The sequence below is a fragment of the Globicephala melas genome, chromosome 11 (assembly GCF_963455315.2).
Source record: "Globicephala melas chromosome 11, mGloMel1.2, whole genome shotgun sequence".
Lineage (NCBI taxonomy): Eukaryota > Metazoa > Chordata > Mammalia > Artiodactyla > Delphinidae > Globicephala > Globicephala melas.
Window position 1 is genome coordinate 77,636,432 of NC_083324.2, and position 17,065 is coordinate 77,653,496.

Below are 17,065 nucleotides of genomic sequence, written 5' to 3' on the forward strand. Positions count from 1 at the left end.
CCAAGGACTCCTCAGGGCCCATGTAGATCCTAATGAACTGAATGTAGGAATCCGCCTTCTAAGGGAGCATTCCTGAATACACATAAGAAATTCTGAGAAACACTGACATAAGAGTAAAATAAGAGATTTTTAATGCGTTTTCAAGTAAGGGGGAAAAAGACAGAGTTACCAGCAAGACCCCATTACTGGGCTCAACTGGTCTGGATGTCCAAGACAGATAACTTACATGGCTGGAAACTGATGTTGGCTACTAGCTAGAGTTCATCTGGGCTGCCAAGCAGTGTGAAAAACACAGGGCCTCCATAGGATTTGGGGTTCCCATAGCCTGAGGGCTGCATCCCAAAAGGGAGCATCCCAAGAGCAAGAAAGACATCCAGGCAAAATGGTCTTCTTATGCAAGTGTTCTTGTGACCTAAGCCTGAAAGTCCCAGAACATCACTTCTACTATATTCTATTGGTCAAGCAAGTCAGGAAGGCAGACTCACATTCAAAAGAAAGGGAGTGAGCCCCCACTTCTCCAGGGGAGGAATAGCACACACTTACAGGGAGAGAAGGAATTTATGGCAGCATTTTTCAAAGAATATCTACAACAACAACAACATGGACGTTACGATAGTAATTAGAACCAGAACTAGATACTGTTATTTAATGTGCTAATAAAGAAGCATATATATTAGTATACCACAAATTTGGTTTTTAGTATTTTGATAGCTAGATCAATACAACTGGCTTCTTTTATCATCCTATTTTATTTTATGCATTAAAAATATTATTCTGAGAATGGATCTAGGCTTCACTAGACTGCCAAAGGGACCTAGGGCACACGAGAAGTTCAGAGCCCCTGGGTTGTGTGAAAGGGTGGTGACCCCCAAGGATCAACAGTGAACCACTGTGTTAGCCCCGCCCCTGCTGGCCGGGCTGTACCTCTCTTGGGCAAACTTCTTATCTTTAAAGCTCTACATATGAAGAGACTCCAAAAGCTCCCTCAAGAAAGTATAATCAATTCAAGAAATGCCAACTGTACCTAAACCAATAATTGGGAAATCATGAATTATTTAATTCAACATTCTGAGAATATCTGCCTGGAAAACAAACCATAAAGTAAAGTGAAAAAGAAGTAATTCAATTAGAGCAAGTGAAAAAAGCCCTGCTCTAGATTAAGGGCCCCATGGGCAGCTGTTCCTTACTTGGCTCAAACTTCCCTGGCCCCAACCAGGAGGGTAAAATACATATGCAGTCACTCAGGTCCCCTTCTCTTGTAAGAAATGCCTGTGTTTCCTCAAAGAATATTAATTCCATGAGACAAATTTCTTAGGGGAACAAAATGAGGTAAAATATAGGTTTCTGCATTAACGTCAAGGAAAAGTTTCATTAATTCTCAGCAAATTTGTTGCAGTGCAGATCACAGACTATGAGGTCGGTAAGAGCTTGAAAGGTGATTTCTTTTTATCACTAAAAGTCATGTGTCCCAGGAAACTCCTCAGTTCTGTATAAATCAGAGTAGTTGGTCACTCTATTTACTAATGACTTTAAAGAGATTAGCTCCTAAGGTCAATATCCCAAAATAAATATCAAAATCTCTGGATGCTGCTTTCAGTATTCTGAATTTGAAAGGACTTCACCAATGTACTCTGATGGACTACTACTGGCTGTTTAAAATATGACCTTCAAGGCTTCCCTGGTGGCGCAGTGGTTGAGAGTCCGCCTGCCGATGCAGGGGACACGGGTTCGTGCCCCGGTCCGGGAAGATCCCACGTGCCGCAGAGCGGCTGGGCCCGTGAGCCATGGCTGCTGAGCCTGCACGTCCAGAGCCTGTGCTCTGCAACGGGAGAGGCCACAACAGTGAGAGGCCCGCGTACCGCAAAGAAAAAAAAAAAAGAAAAAAAAGACCTTCAATATGACCTTCTGACCTCCAGAATTGAACTCATTGTAACAATTATATACAATCTTCTACATTTTTATAAAAAATGTATTTATTGTGTTGATTTATATTTTTGTAATATTGTACCCCTTTAGGAAATGACAATGATATCTTAGAGAAGATAGCCTAAGTCTATTCTATTCTCCCAAACTGACTGAGCTATACAAATTGACCAGTTCTGTTGGACTAAGCCTGTTATATGACCTATTTATTTAGAACATTTGGCAGTACTCTAGAAAGAGAGTGGCTAGGGACAACCGGGCCGCCACCCTAGAAGTGCTGCGGTCTCACCAGGGAGTAATTGCTTTAAATTTAAAAAAATTTTCTTTCTTTTAACTTTCTCCCTTGTGGAGGAAAGGGAACACTCATACACAGTTGGTGGGAAAGTAAATTGGTGCAGCCGCTGTGAAAAACAGTATGGAGGTTTCTCAAAAAACTAAAAATGGAACTACCATATGACCCAGCGATTCCACTCCTGGATATATATCCAAAAACAAAAAACAAAACCACTAATTTGAAAAGATACATGCACCCCAATGTTCATAGCAGCATTATTTACAATTACCAAGATATGGAGCAACCTAAGTGTCCATCAGCAGATGAATGGATAAAGATGTGGCATACACACACACACACACACACACACACACACACACACACACACACACAATGGAATACTATTCAGCCATAAAAAAGAATGAAATTTTGCCATTTGCGGCAACATGGATGGACCTGGAGAACATTATGCTAAGTGAAATAAGTCAAAGGAAGATAAATACTATATGATATCACTTATATGTGGAATCTAAAAAATACAACAAACTAGTGAATACAATTTAAAAAAAAAGAAGTAGACTCATAGGTATAGAGAACAAACTAATGGTTACCAGTGGGGAGAGGGAAGAGGGGAGGGGTAATGTAGGGGTAGGGGAGTAAAAGATTCAAACTATTATGTACAAAAAAAGCTACAAGGATATATTTTATAACACAGGGAACATAGCCAAATATTTTATAATAACTATAAATGGAATATAACCTTAAAATAATATGGGGATCCTTAAGGCATTGATCTCTACCAGGGTTTTTATAGAGATCCAATACAGATGTGTTAAACAATAAGCCAAGACAAGCATTAGATTCTGCATTTGATTTGCAGGAGCCTGCAGAGAGTATACAGTTTTCTCTCAGGCAGTTTCTAAACCACCACCCTCCTGGTCCTCCATGGAACGTTTACTATGAACCACTTCCACCACCTCGGTATCACTTTTCTTGCCTTCTGTTGTCTGACTTCTCCTCCTGGTTTCATGATTGCTCCTTCTCTGGGTTCTCTTCCTGCCATTTAAATTAGAATTTCCTCCAAGACGTTGTCGCCTACCCCCTCCTTGCATCTCTCTATTGGCTCCCATGCTGGCTCTAACCCTAGTTCAATCTCCAAGGCTTCCTTAGTCAACTCTTCGAGGATTACCAAATCTAAATCCAGATTCCCAACTGGCTTCCTTCCCAAACTCCTGAGTCATCTTTTCAGCCTCATTCTCCTTTACCCTTCACAGTTAATAAAATGCCAGGTCCTGCCAATTCTCCTTTCTTATCAAGTTTATGACACATACTTGTATTTTTCCATAGCAACCACCAATGCATTTATTGCTACTAGGAATCTTATAGTTTGTACTGTGATGGTCAAAGTACTCTTAAAAGTCCTAAGGAAAATAACACATAACTCCTTTAAAAATTAGTTTTAAACTGCACATGGAGAAAGAAGTTGTTATAGTAGCAAAGGAATCTCACCTAAGTCAATGGAAGAAACGCACCAGAGGTGTTTTACAGGTATACCTGTTAGGTTCCTCTCAGGCTAGAACCCAAAGTTCCCAGAAGGGTCACACTTCTGGGAGACTGGAGTTAGGAGTTTGTAAAGTTATAAAAGTAGTGGTTCTCTAGGTGCAGTAAGTGCCAAAAATAAATCCTAGGTCTCCTACACACTTCACACTCCAATATCCCCCCACCCAAATTATGATCCGCAAGCCCTGGGGAAGTATGTGCCCTCCTAAAAAATTGCTATGATCCTAATACTAATGGACTATGACAATGAGTGTGTTTCCCAGGTGAGTAAGGACAGAAAAGAGTTTGAAAATCCGCTCAATTAGACTAAAACTCCAATTAGTTCCAGCAAGTTAGTAAGCCATAAAGAGTGTCAGGGTCTACATGTCTTGGGCCCCAAGAGAAGATGCTAAGTAAGTTCTAATTAGCCCAGAAACAAGCGCCATGACTGAGTCAAGCAGAGATTGACAAACTGAGATTAGAGAAAGGATATCAACTTATTTTAATATTTTTTTATTGTGTTCCTTTTGTCACTTGCAGGAAATGAAAATCTCTGCTGTGATTTTAATTGAAATTTACTTTTTATGGGGAAAACATACACAGTTGTAAAAATACTTTAAAAAAAAATTCAACTGCTGGTTGTCTACCCCTGGCAAGGACATCCTATCACAGGTCTTGCTTGGTAGTTATGGCATTACTGCTATTCATTTGTAAAAACCCGTTTGAATCACAGTCATTGCAACTAAAAGGAACTCCCTAGCCTCCAGTGTGTCTCTCAAATGTAAACCTATTTTAGGGACACAAATCATCTAAAATATAACAAATAAAGCAAGGGTGTTTCTTCTTATAAATTTTAGAAGGCAATTTGCAACACTTGGGTTGAAAACAAGGAGACTGAAATCCCACTCTTATCCTTGATACAAAATGTCATATATGTTTGGGCAATGATAATAATGTGTTTCATAGGATTCTACAATTTAGAAAACACTTGCATTATCTTAGCTCATTTGAGTTGAGTGTCACTAAGTTCCCTACCAGCTCAACAATTCTATGTATCCATATTTTACATATATATAGGTGTTTACTTAATACAATTAAATTCATGGAAAAACACCACAAACACAACAAATAAATTGTTCGACAATCATTCATTTCATCAAAGGAGTCCATATTGCAAAGGATTTTGCACTTAGATTGCCTTAAATAGTAAGCTTCTATGGTACATTCTTAAATATTGGATATATAAAGTCAGTTTAAGTTAAACATTTCAGAACAGTTTGGGGAGGCCTGTGGAAATACTTGCTCCAGGGAGCTTGGGATCCTGATGTTTCCTTCCCGTGGGAAGGACATGGCCTCAACACCCTTTACCATGAAGCAAGGTTTCCGGAGGTCTGTGCTCACCTCTAAGAAACTGCCTATTAGAAGGAGATTTATACAGTATCTAAAGGTCCTTTGATCTCTGTTTTCAGATTTTCTTTTTATTTGTTGATTTTTATTTGCTAATAATGCTGGTTAAAATTTCTGTGTCGAGTACCTCTTGAAATCATATTTGTTTGTTCTTCCCTTATATAATCGTAAAGAATAGCTTTCCCGGGCTTCCCCGGTGGCGCGGTGGTTGAGAGTCCACCTGCCGATGCAGGGGACACGAGTTTGTGCCCCGGCCCGGGAAGATCCCACATGCCGCGGAGCGGCTGGGCCCGTGAGCCATGGCCACTGTGCCTGTGCGTCCAGAGCCTGTGCTCCACAACGGGAGAGGCCACAACAGTGAGAGGCCCGCGTACCGGGAAAAAAAAAAAAAAAAAAAGAATAGCTTTCCCATTCATGTTCTAAATAAGGTAAAAGAATAATTGTTGACGGTTATCCTTGCAAACTTTTCATTTCTGCCCTGAAGGAAACAAAATGCTCAACGTATTCATGCTCCACTTCTCCCCTCACCCCAAAGCACTCCTCTCTCTCTCCCAAGAAGAAGCTTCTGGTCACCCACATAGAGATTTGGACACAGGCTGCGGCCCAAACACTGTCATCCGTTGCCCATCTCAGGGTGAGAAATCCCAGATCAGGGCCCCAATTTTGTTCAAGGGTTGAAGAATCCCACTTTCAGGCAGTGAAGAGGCAATACCATAACACCTGGCATGGTAGGTAGTAGAGAATAAAGAAACTAAAATCCTTTGACCAGTCTGTCTCCTGGTGTGCTTCAATTTCTGACTCATGTAAGCCAACAGAATCTAAATAATGTCTGCCCAGAGAGGGAAGACAGCACAAATTGACCAGACCCTAAAACTCTCAAACCTTTTGAATTAAGTCAGGTACATCTGCTCTTAATTACATACATGCACACACACTACACAATAAACGCATACACAGTGGTAGATTAAAGACAGCTGCAAGTTCTTTGCTCTTCTTCCCAATGAAAGTAGAGCCTAATTCTCCTCCTTTGTATCCGGGTTGGCTTTAGTGCCCTGCTTGACCAAGAGAATGTGATGGTCATGATATTCTGAGTCTGCTAAGGCTGGCTCGGAAGGTATACTTTCACCCAGGTCTCTTGGACTGCTCACTCTTGGGGAACTCTGCTTTAGGATGTTCCTTCTTGGATTCCAGCTGCCACACTGTTAGAAAGCCCAAGAAGCCCCACAGAGAAACCCATGTGGAGAGGAACCGAGGCCTCTTAGCTGACTGCCCTGACTGAACTCCCAGCCAATAACCAGTGTCAACCATCAGCTGCATGAGTGAAGTCTCTTGGACCACCCAACCACGCTGGGCCTTTAGATGAGCCCAGCCACCATTGACGGCAATGCATGAAAGACCCCAGCAAGAATACCCCAGCCTAGCCCTTCCTCACAAAACTGTGAACAAAATAAAACGTATGTTTTAAGCTATGAAGTTTCTAGGTGGTTTGTTAAATATTGATAGATTTCCAGAATACACACATTCCCGCAGTCACCATACTAATGCCATGCATCCTACAAAGGACCCCAGTAACTCAAGTTTAAATTAACTTCCCCTTCCCACTTGCTAGTAATCCAGAATAAATGGGGGTGATGGCTTGTGTGACTTTCTGTCCCATCCAAATGGGACAAGACCAGAATTTTGAAACTATTCAAGAGACAACACTGATATTTATGGTATTTGGTTTCTAACTGATTTTGCAGACCCAAATCTCTGTGTTACCTGTATCTTATCCTATATCAGTTATAATCTCGGGTAAGAAAAAAGTATATTAAGCTTGTAATGCTCTACTCTCAACATTTTGTAGAAATTCCTCCCCCAGAAAAATTATTTCCTGATTTATGGTCATCTTAACTCATATCTCCAACCTCAACGTCTTGCAATTTAACAAGGAAATACGTTAAACATTGTTGACTTTGAACATCCCAGGACTTTGATGAGCCTCACTGCCATTTAAAGTACCCGAGTACTGAAAATCAGAACAAACAGAAGAACTATTATGAAAAAAACCCCAGTACTTATCCATTCATCTCTTCAAATAAGGACAGTTCAAAGTAATATGGGAAAATGGAACACAGTGAATTCTACCACACATACATGCAAAAATAAAACCATGCTGGAGGCTATATGATATCATATCTGTACCCTTCAAAACAGAATCCTGCCACTTGGAATTATAACATATTTTCCTTTCATTAAAGCTGCTCTGCGTGAAAAGGGTGTCATCCTGTCATGGCTGAAACTCCTTCAGAGAAAGAACTGGAAGCATCAAATCCTCGCAGGTCAGTTCAGGACAAAACCTGGAGCACAAGTTAGCAGGATCATTTGTGAGGGTTTGCGATTTGCATGATTTATTAGATAGAACTTGTTCCCACTCTGTAAGATGTCTTGAATGCATTTAGACCAATTCTCCCAGTACTTAGGAGGCAAAGACAATCAGATATACTTGTTTGTGTGAAGCAAAGTTATCATAAACTAAACTACAAAAGCAAATTCTCCATGATGACTTCAGCTCACTCCATATAATACCACCAAGAAGAATTTGCAGCTTTCAAAATCCAATGTCTATAAAGACGGAATGCCTCAAAGGAAAATGGTACCATACTTAAAATAGTGATATCTTTTATTAGTACAGTAAAGTCCTATTTTTATGGAATAGGATGGGTCTGAGGTCATTCCATAAAATTGATTTCCCAGAAAATGGAAATAGGCAATTTACCCAAAGAATTTTATTGAAAAATTATGCTTGTCTGTTTGAATAATGATGGGAATGTCCTACACATTTCCTTTATTAATGAATTAAAATACACAAAACATCATAAAATTATATTAGAGGTTCAAAAGTATCACTTCAATCTTCTTTACCAGTCACTTTCATTTTGTAACATCAGCAGTTCCATTAAAATCATATTATGTAAAAATGGGTTTTTACTGTAATAATAGTTATTACCTATTTAGCTCCCAAGGTTGGTGTGAAAATTAAATAATAAGCCATTGGAAAGCAAATACAAAGTGTTGCTAATACCAGAGGCCAAGAGGGGCAGGCAGATGGGAAAACGAAGGAAAAGAGCACCTGACACATTAAAAATCACAGCGTTCATCTATAATTCCATTATTGCCAACACTCCACGCAGCAGTCATGTGTGCTGATGTTATCTCATTTAATCCCCTCAACATGATGATATATTAATTTTAACCCTCACGTTATAGATGAAGTTCGGAAACGTTTAAAACGTGTCTAACGCCACACAGTTGGTAAATGTCAGAATCCAAATGTGAACACAGCTTTGCCCTCGTCAACAGCCCATCCTGTATCTCCTAAAACATTGCTCCCTCCCCAGTACACCCTTGTGTCTCGTAACTGACCTTCAGTTTCTTATCCCATCTATCAAGGTCCCCTTCAAATGCCTCTTCCTCCCTGAAGTCATCCTCTTCATCTTGCCTGGGACAAGTGTTTGATTCTAAACACTTCTGGTGTTTATTACAGCTATTTGTTGTATTATTAAGTATTAGTATGTGTTTTATCAACCCAGCTAAGTTACTAGCTGTTTGAGATCACGGCTGTATCCCATTTGCCTCTGGAGCACCAGATCAGAGCACCTGGTGTGGTGACTGTTCAGTTATTGTTGGTTAAATTGAATTGGAAAGGAATGTTAACTTGAATTAAAACTATATTTGCTACCAGATGCAAAGCAGATACTTCTACCAACGGTTCATGGCATCAGATACCTCTTTGGGAAGTTTCTCCAGTTTCTCCACATGTATGTACCTAATGAGAATGTAGCAAGATTGAATTCCTCATGTAGAGTATCTGACATATGCTAGGTATTCAATAAATTTTTTTTAAATTCCAAGTGAAGGGAACAATGGGAACAGGAAGTAGAGATGTATAAATTCAGTATAATATGGAGTCTGATTTGAGTGAATCAGAGCAAGTAGGAATGGTGAGTTTTTAAAAATATATATGTGGTAAAGAGTTAGGGCTCTGGAATCAAACTGTCTGCTTTCCTGGGCCAGCCTTTTTACTTATTAGCTGGGAGAAACTTGGGCAAATTACTTAACCTCTCTAGCTGGGAGAAACTTTGGCAAGTTACTTAACCTCTCTATGTCCCAAATTCCTCAGCTATAGAAAGGAAGATAACAACAGGATCCAAATCAAAGTAGTTGTGAGGAATGATCGAGAAGATCCATGTGGAACACTTAGCACAGTGCATGGCAGACACCCAGCACGCAAATTATAGTTGCTGTTACCATCATCATCATCATCAGGAACATCTTAATTCTTAGGACTCTGTTCAAAGGAAAAGGCATTACTTTCCACAGACCTGTAAAATCTGAGAGCTGTACTGGGTCGATCCTGTGAAATCCAAAGATTCAGTTCTGGTGTGAAATGATGGATGCAGCATGGAGAACATGCGCTTCATTCGAGCAGTACTCGGTGTCTCTTTTGTGCCAGACTTGGGTGAACAAACTGACTTCTTTCAGAGGAGGCAGGAAGTAAAAGAAACCAGAACAGCCAGAAAGGTCAAGAAGGTAAAACCACAAGTAGAAAGACGAGATGAATTCAATCCCAAGGTCCATCAGAGGTCAAAATATCAGGGTTTGCCAAAAAAATCAAAACAGAAGAGTAAAGCCAGTAGAGCGCCTACAAAAGACCCCCAAACTAGGGCTTCCCTGGTGGCGCGGTGGTTGAGAGTCCGCCTGCCGATGCAGGGAACACGGGTTCGTGCCCCGGTCTGGGAAGATCCCACATGCCACGGAGCGGCTGGGCCCGTGAGCCATGGCCGCTGAGCTTGCGCGTCCGGAGCCTGTGCTCCGCAATGGGAGAGGTCACAACAGTGAGAGGCCCGCGTGCCGCACAAAAAAAAAAAAAGAAAGACCCCAAACTAAACAGAACAGATTAAAACATTGGCAACTATAAGATAATTTTCTGGAATTAGGGCTTCTTTGAGGAGAGAGGCAGCAAGAAGTAAGGGCTTCATTTATTATATATTACAAATCTGTTTTCATTCCCTTATTTTTCCAACTGAAAACTAAATAATGAACAATAATTGCAGATTTAAAAAATCTTAACTTCTCTGATCTTTACAATAATACTGAAGGACCAAGTGGGAGATACTTCAGACATCCAGTATCTGTGCCCGCCCATCCCCCTGCCGCCTTTTTCCAGAGCACTGATCTGTGCTCTTTAAGAGCAGCTTCACGGAGAACTCGGGTCCATCTTACAAGCTGACCATGAACAAAGGAATGAAGGATGATGGAGAATGCCAGGGGCCCCAGCAACCAGGACACACAGTAGATACAGTCAATGCAGTGCCAAGCAAGATAGCTAAGATTGCTCCTCGCTCAGCATAAAGGTCCCAAGGATACAAAAAGCTTGGCAACCTTCAAAAGCTTCTCTTGCTTTCCGCATGCAGTGGGGGAAACAGTTTGCTCAGTGGGAAAAACCATAGCCCAGGGCCAATCCACTGGCTACATTCATCAAAAAGAAGGCTGAGGCAGAACAGATTTTTCCCTTCCGTATAGGAATGACTCATGAGCTTGTTTATTCAAAAAGTTCCATCCTCCATGGAGAGAGGTGGATGATAGCGGGGTGGGATGATAATAATAGTTTAAGTTTGTACCGGTCAGCCCTCTCCCTCTGTCCTCACCTCTCTGTGCAGTTCCATGTGCACCCCACCAATGCCCAGAAGGTGGTCAGTACGTTTTAACCTTTCTGCCTTCATTTCCCATCGTAAATAAAGCAAACAACACCACCACTCTTTTCATTTACGTTAGTACTTTTAGAAAGGAAATGTACTTGACTGGTTAAGAATAAGGACTTGGAGTCAGATCGTCTGGTTCAAAATCCTGGTTGTGCTGAATTGCAAACTGTGTGGCCCTTGGCAAGTAACTTAACAGGCTTGGACCTCTGTTTCTCTGTCAGTAAAAATGGGAATGATAATATTACCTGTATTGCAGAGCTATTGTGAGGATTAAACTAGTTAATATATGGAGAATGATTCCCAAATATTGTTAGTTGTCAACAAATGTTTGATATTAGCATTATTATTATTTCACAGATGACCAAATATTCTTTTTCCAGTACTGATCTTCTTTTATTCAGTATTACTTTAAGAAGTTCAAATTAAACCATAAATGGAAATAGGTCCTAAGAAATATATCTGTTGTATGAAAAACATTTTCTTCTCGGGCTAGGGAAATTTTCTAGTAGTTTCAAGAATTCTCTCCTAAGAATTGTGTTGTTCAATATATTTAAATGACAGATAACCCCCAATTAGATTGGCCCAGTTCAGTCTGTCTGTGATTATTTACCCCATAGATTGTTTCACTCACTGGGTAAAATCAGGACGTCATCCCCAGGTCCTGGAATGGTACCGCTGTGTCCTCCCCAGCCCTTCTCCATGCCTTCCCATGCTTCGGGGAGGGACCATTTTAAAACTGACTCAGGTGCAGAGGAAGAAGCTAGAAAACAAAAGGAAGATAGCAAGGGTAACTATGAAAATCTGATTCACTATGGTAACTTACAAATTCTATCCTTTATATTAGGATCCTGGTGACATTTTCACTTCCCGAAGAAGCTGCCTTTAGATATTTTATAATGTTCCATAAAAACATTTATCAGGCATAAAGCAGGTAATTATTCAATCCTTAGAAGATTACCTCCCCTTCTAGGGAAAATATATTCTACTTTTGTTATTAAACTTTTGTGTTTTGCCTTTACTATAAATACTACAACATATGTTTATCACGAAGCATTTGGAAAATGCAAATATAGAAAGAAAAAGAAAAATAATAATTGTCTACTATCTCACCACCTAGAGATAACCGCCATTAACCTTTTATTTGTATTTCCTTCCAGAATTTCTCAGCATTTTTACATAATTTAGATCCTATAACATGCAATTTTACATTCAGTTCTTATTTTACTTGGCAGTTTTTCACATGCATTTTGTAATGTCATTAAAACTCCTTGTAAACATGATTTTAATGGTTACATAATATTCTATCACATGAAAAGCCCACAATTTATTTAATCCCTAATGTTTGGCATTTAGGCTTTGTCCACTCTCTTTTCAAATTATAGAGAATGCAGTGTTAAATATCTCTGTGAAAATCTGCCAGTAATCATGATTTCTTCTTAAAATAGAATCTTAGCAATGGAATAACTAAGTCAAAGGGTATGATTTTCTCACAACCCTTAATGTGTATTAAAGGCAGGGCAATCATCTGAACACCTCTCACTGCAATAATTTACATATAGTTCATAAGTTACAACTGGTTTTTATTGATTCTGCCACTGATGATCAAGTGGCATTTTATTTTCAACCATCCCACTGGCCTCTTCAAGAAACTGTAGCAGAAATCTAATAATTTCCAGTGGGGACCATACCACGCCAATGTGAAATGTACCCACACATTCTTTTCTGGAACATGATCCCTGGTACAGAGTCAGAAGGGCAGAGAGATTGTCTCAAAAGACGAGGATGAAAAGATTCACAGATGACCAAACTCTCTTCTTCCAGTACAGATCTTCTTTTATTCAGCATTCACTTAAGAAGTTCAAGTTAAACCATAAATGACATTAGGTTCTTTTAGGGGAAATATATTTGTTCTATGAAAAATATTTTCTTTTCCACCTAGGGAGATTTCCTAGGAGATTCAAGAACTCACATGATGAGGGAGGGAATCTCATCTATTACTTGCTAATTTCACAAGCATAAATAATGAGTGCCCTCTCCATCAGAACAGTCCTAAAAAACAGTGATGCAAAAAGAAATAAAATGTCATGCTTGCTCCCAAGGAGCAACTGGCATTGTGTAAGTATGTAAGTAAATACTGGAGGGATAGAACACTAAAGGGAGTACCTGACCAAGGGAGGGAGGGAGACCTTTCCGGGGGAGGCTTCCTGGAGAGAAGCATCTGAGATCTGAGCTGCACTGTAAAGGCTTGGGACCTACCCAGGTGAAGTGGGTGAGGGTGTGTGGTGAGAGTCTGCACTCCAGAGGGGTGAGCACGCGCGGTGGCAAGAAATGAGAGATCACACGGAAGAACTATAAGCAGTTTGGTGTTGCTGAGTCACAGAGCTGGAAAGAGGCAAGTGGTAGGGCTAGAGGAATAACCAGAGGTCAGAGTGGGAAGGGTGACAAAGATGGAGGAGCCAAGGGTAAGCCCTGGGTTTCCAGCAGGTGTGGTGTCAGATGGAGATGCCCATTAAGACAGACATCGACGAATTCAGTTTGGGCCATTTAGAGTTTGGGGTGTCTTTGAAGCCTCCAGGTGGAGATACACAGCAAGCAGGGGATGGCTGTGAATCTGAGGATGGGAAAGAGCTCTAAGTCCGAGAGATAGATTTTGGCATTATCACCCCAGAGGCCATATTTGAAAATCTGAGGATGGTTGTGAGAGCTCCAGGGGACTCCAGTGTGGAAAGACAAAATGCCTAAGGTCAGAACCACGGGGAACACCTGACTATTATGCCTACCTGAACCCAACTCTCCAGTGGTCGTGGTCTAATTAGGGCCCTGGGATAACTTAGAAGTACATGGATTGTGGTCAAGTAGAAATCCTAGGGATAGGGAGGGTGAGAGGGAGGGAGACACAAGAGGGAAGAGATATGGGAACATATGTATATGTATAACTGATTCACTTTGTTATAAAGCAGAAACTAACACACCATTGTAAAGCAATTATACTCCAATAAAGATGTTAAAAAAAAATGAAATCCTAGACAATTTAATTAACACAAAATATACCCCACACCATGGAAGCCAGGCAATGTTTTGCAACAAACTCTACTCAGAAAGAGGCTTTAGAAATATTTTATACTTACTCAATATCCTGTAATAAACCATAGTGTGAAAGAATGTGAAAAAGAATATATATATTAATATAAAAAGTATATATATATATATATATATATGTATGTATGTATAACTGAATCACTTTGCTGTACACCAGAAACTAACACAACACGGTAAATAAACTATAATTCAATTAAAATAAAATAAAAAATATAAATATTTTGGGCTTCCCTGGTGGCGCAGTGGTTGAGAGTCCGCCTGCCGATGCAGGGGACACGGGTTCGAGCCCCGGTCCGGGAAGATCCCACATGCCGTGAAGCAGCTGGGCCCGTGAGCCATGGCCGCTGAGCCTGCACGTCTGGAGCCTGTGCTCCGCAACGGGAGAGGCCGCAACAGTGAGAGGCCCGCGTACCGCAAAAATAAATAAATAAATATTTTATAAAAACCAATAATGCCTTTCTAAGTTTCCTCCCAGTTTTGTCTCCTTTTCAATACTATACCCTAAACACCCAGGTGGGGATAGGGTGGGAGTATTTGTTGAGGTGGCCACTAACACCATAAAGTCCAGAAAAAGATGTTCTTCCTTCCAGTGATATTTCAAACAGGCAAGGACCAGTTTCTTTAAAACCCTACTCCAAGCTCCAAAAACCCTTAATTGCTTCAATTTTGTATCACAGATGTTGGAAACAAACATCCTTCAAGTCTGTCATCTTCACTCTCATTTATGGGAATGTTTAAACTGTCTTTAATTGAACAAACTAAATCTTAAGGTAGCTATTCTAAGCAATGTTATGATGAATGAATTTGATCATTCTATACCATCCTGCCTTAAAATAAGAACCCTTAATGGACAAGGACATGTTTAGTCTCCTGCAGAATTATGAGATGTCTATACAGTTAAAATCAAGCTTCTAGATGACTATTTTTAATATAGAAAGAAGAGGGGAGGAAAAGAAGCCTAAAGAGTTAAAGCTATTGGAGGCATCCATGGAGGACCAGAAGAGAGGAATGTCTTGGAAAACTAAGAAATAGAGAATGTACAGAGAGTAGAAGTGATCTTGTTAATAGCAAATTTCCAATAAGAGAGGGAATAAGAAGTGGCTATTGAATGTGACAACTAGAGCATAGTGATCAAGATGAAGAGGGTCCCAGTGGAGTGATGGAGGTGGCAACCACTTGGATTACAGTAGATTGAGGAATGCACTGGAAGTAAGGAAGGGAAGACGCTGGGTCTGATCCTGCAAAAAGCTCATTAAGGAATGAAGAGCCTTAAGATTTGAGACCCTCAGCCTTTGATCTGTCTTCCCAATCGTTAAATACGCTAGACATATCTTGAAACTGGAGTCCATGAATTTTGATCAGGACCAACCTTTGTGATGAGCCCTCACCTTGCTTTCCTCTCAAATTTGTCAGTCAACAACAGCCACCATTTGAGATGGTCTCCAACTTGGTACGTGAGCCAAGTATTCCTTCTCCACCTCAATCCTTCATCTACCCCAGCATTCTATGGCTCCACATCAAGAGGAGGCTAGTACTCTGAGAAGTTTGCAGGAGTGATATAAACTACAGGAGGATTTAGGGTCCACGAATTTTGTTTTGATTTGATTTTTTTAATTGAGAGGTGACATAGAGTCATTTGCTGATAAAACAAAGTTCAGAAGATGTTAGAAGGGATGGGATGAGTTTAAACAGGAGAAAGGCTGACAGATCCAGAGACCAGAGAAAAGGAAAGAAACTTGATCTGTGGGGAAAGGGATGGCAAATTTACAAAGACAGTATCTGATCATCTGAATATTTTTATATGACTGTCAACAATATTTGCAACTAGCCCCCACTGAAAAGACAACATGGTTGAGGTAAAGGCTCTTCAGAAATATTTTTTGTGTTCCCCCAGTGTGGGTTGCTTCACCCTCCTGCTCTCTCCCATCTTTTATAACGCATCATGGACACCAAGAGGAAATCAATGGAGCCACAGTGTTGGAGGAGCATGAAAAACCTGCATTGGGGTCTTCAGAAACCTGGGTACCACCTTCACCCAAATTAGCATACATCCTTACCCCAAACCCAATAAGCACCCATACAACAACTTTCATCAGCACCACCTCCTCTGCTTCTTCCCAGCATTGGCCCACGTATACCCTAATTTCTGCTGCCTCTGGAGTATCCTGTCTACCAGGTCCCCATAATGACCAGCACAATCCTGTACACAGAATAAACCCTCAACTAACTGAGTGAGCTAAAAGGCCCTATAGCAGAACACCTCAACCCAAAATGTTTTTTCTGCATTACATATTCATTGTATCTCTGAATCGGTCAACATATAGATGGAACTCCATTATTTATTCCATTCTTGTTTTGTCAAAGAATTTTTGATATTGCAAAAATTGTACTATTTTTCATAGAGCTCTCCATTAAACAAAAGACATGCCATATTTAAATTTTGACATTATCACTTATACCCCACACGATAGAAATCAAGCAATGTCTTAGAACCATATTAATAATAAATATTTGAATATAATGAATGGTAATGTACTAGTTCTGTAACTCCCTGGGTCTTAGGAGTTTTCTGTCCCAACCTGTATAAGATAGGAAAATTGGCTATATATATATAATTAATTTTAATCTAACTCATAAGTTAATATATGCCAAAAAGGTAATTTGAATACCTTAGGGTTTACATGGTATAACAGAAAGAACACTGGACTGAGTTGGAAACCTGAGTTCTCATCCAGGCTCAACCACTGATTACTGATGTGACTAAGTAAACTATTTAATGATTAGGCTTCCATGCCCTCATTTGTAAAATGAGGCAATTGGATAGGACAGCTTGTGAGGTTCCTTCCCTTATTAAAATTCTACAACTCTATGAAGCCTCAGCTTTCTATTTATTCAGCATGTTGTAATTGACAGGCCAAGTGAAGCACCTCCCAGTTAAAACTGACCCCTGCTGAAAAGCCCTGGATTCCAGCCACCCACAGTGTCCTTCCAAAGAGTCCTTAATACGGAAATCTTCGCACTAAGTGCTGAGAGGCACGTCATGCTGACGAAAGCTGCCCAACCCAGGAATGGCCACCCA

At 40.3% G+C, this 17,065-nt stretch overlaps 1 protein-coding gene across 1 annotated transcript in view; it reads right to left on the minus strand.

Annotated features, from left to right (window-relative positions):
• The window catches only part of PKHD1 (PKHD1 ciliary IPT domain containing fibrocystin/polyductin), a 426,555-nt gene that overhangs the window by 174,654 nt on the left and 234,836 nt on the right, over positions 1-17,065 (minus strand). The window contains exon 51 of the mRNA XM_030870494.2: positions 11,519-11,647. Coding sequence (XP_030726354.2) covers positions 11,519-11,647 — 129 coding nt within the window. The remainder of the gene's footprint in view (positions 1-11,518; positions 11,648-17,065) is intronic.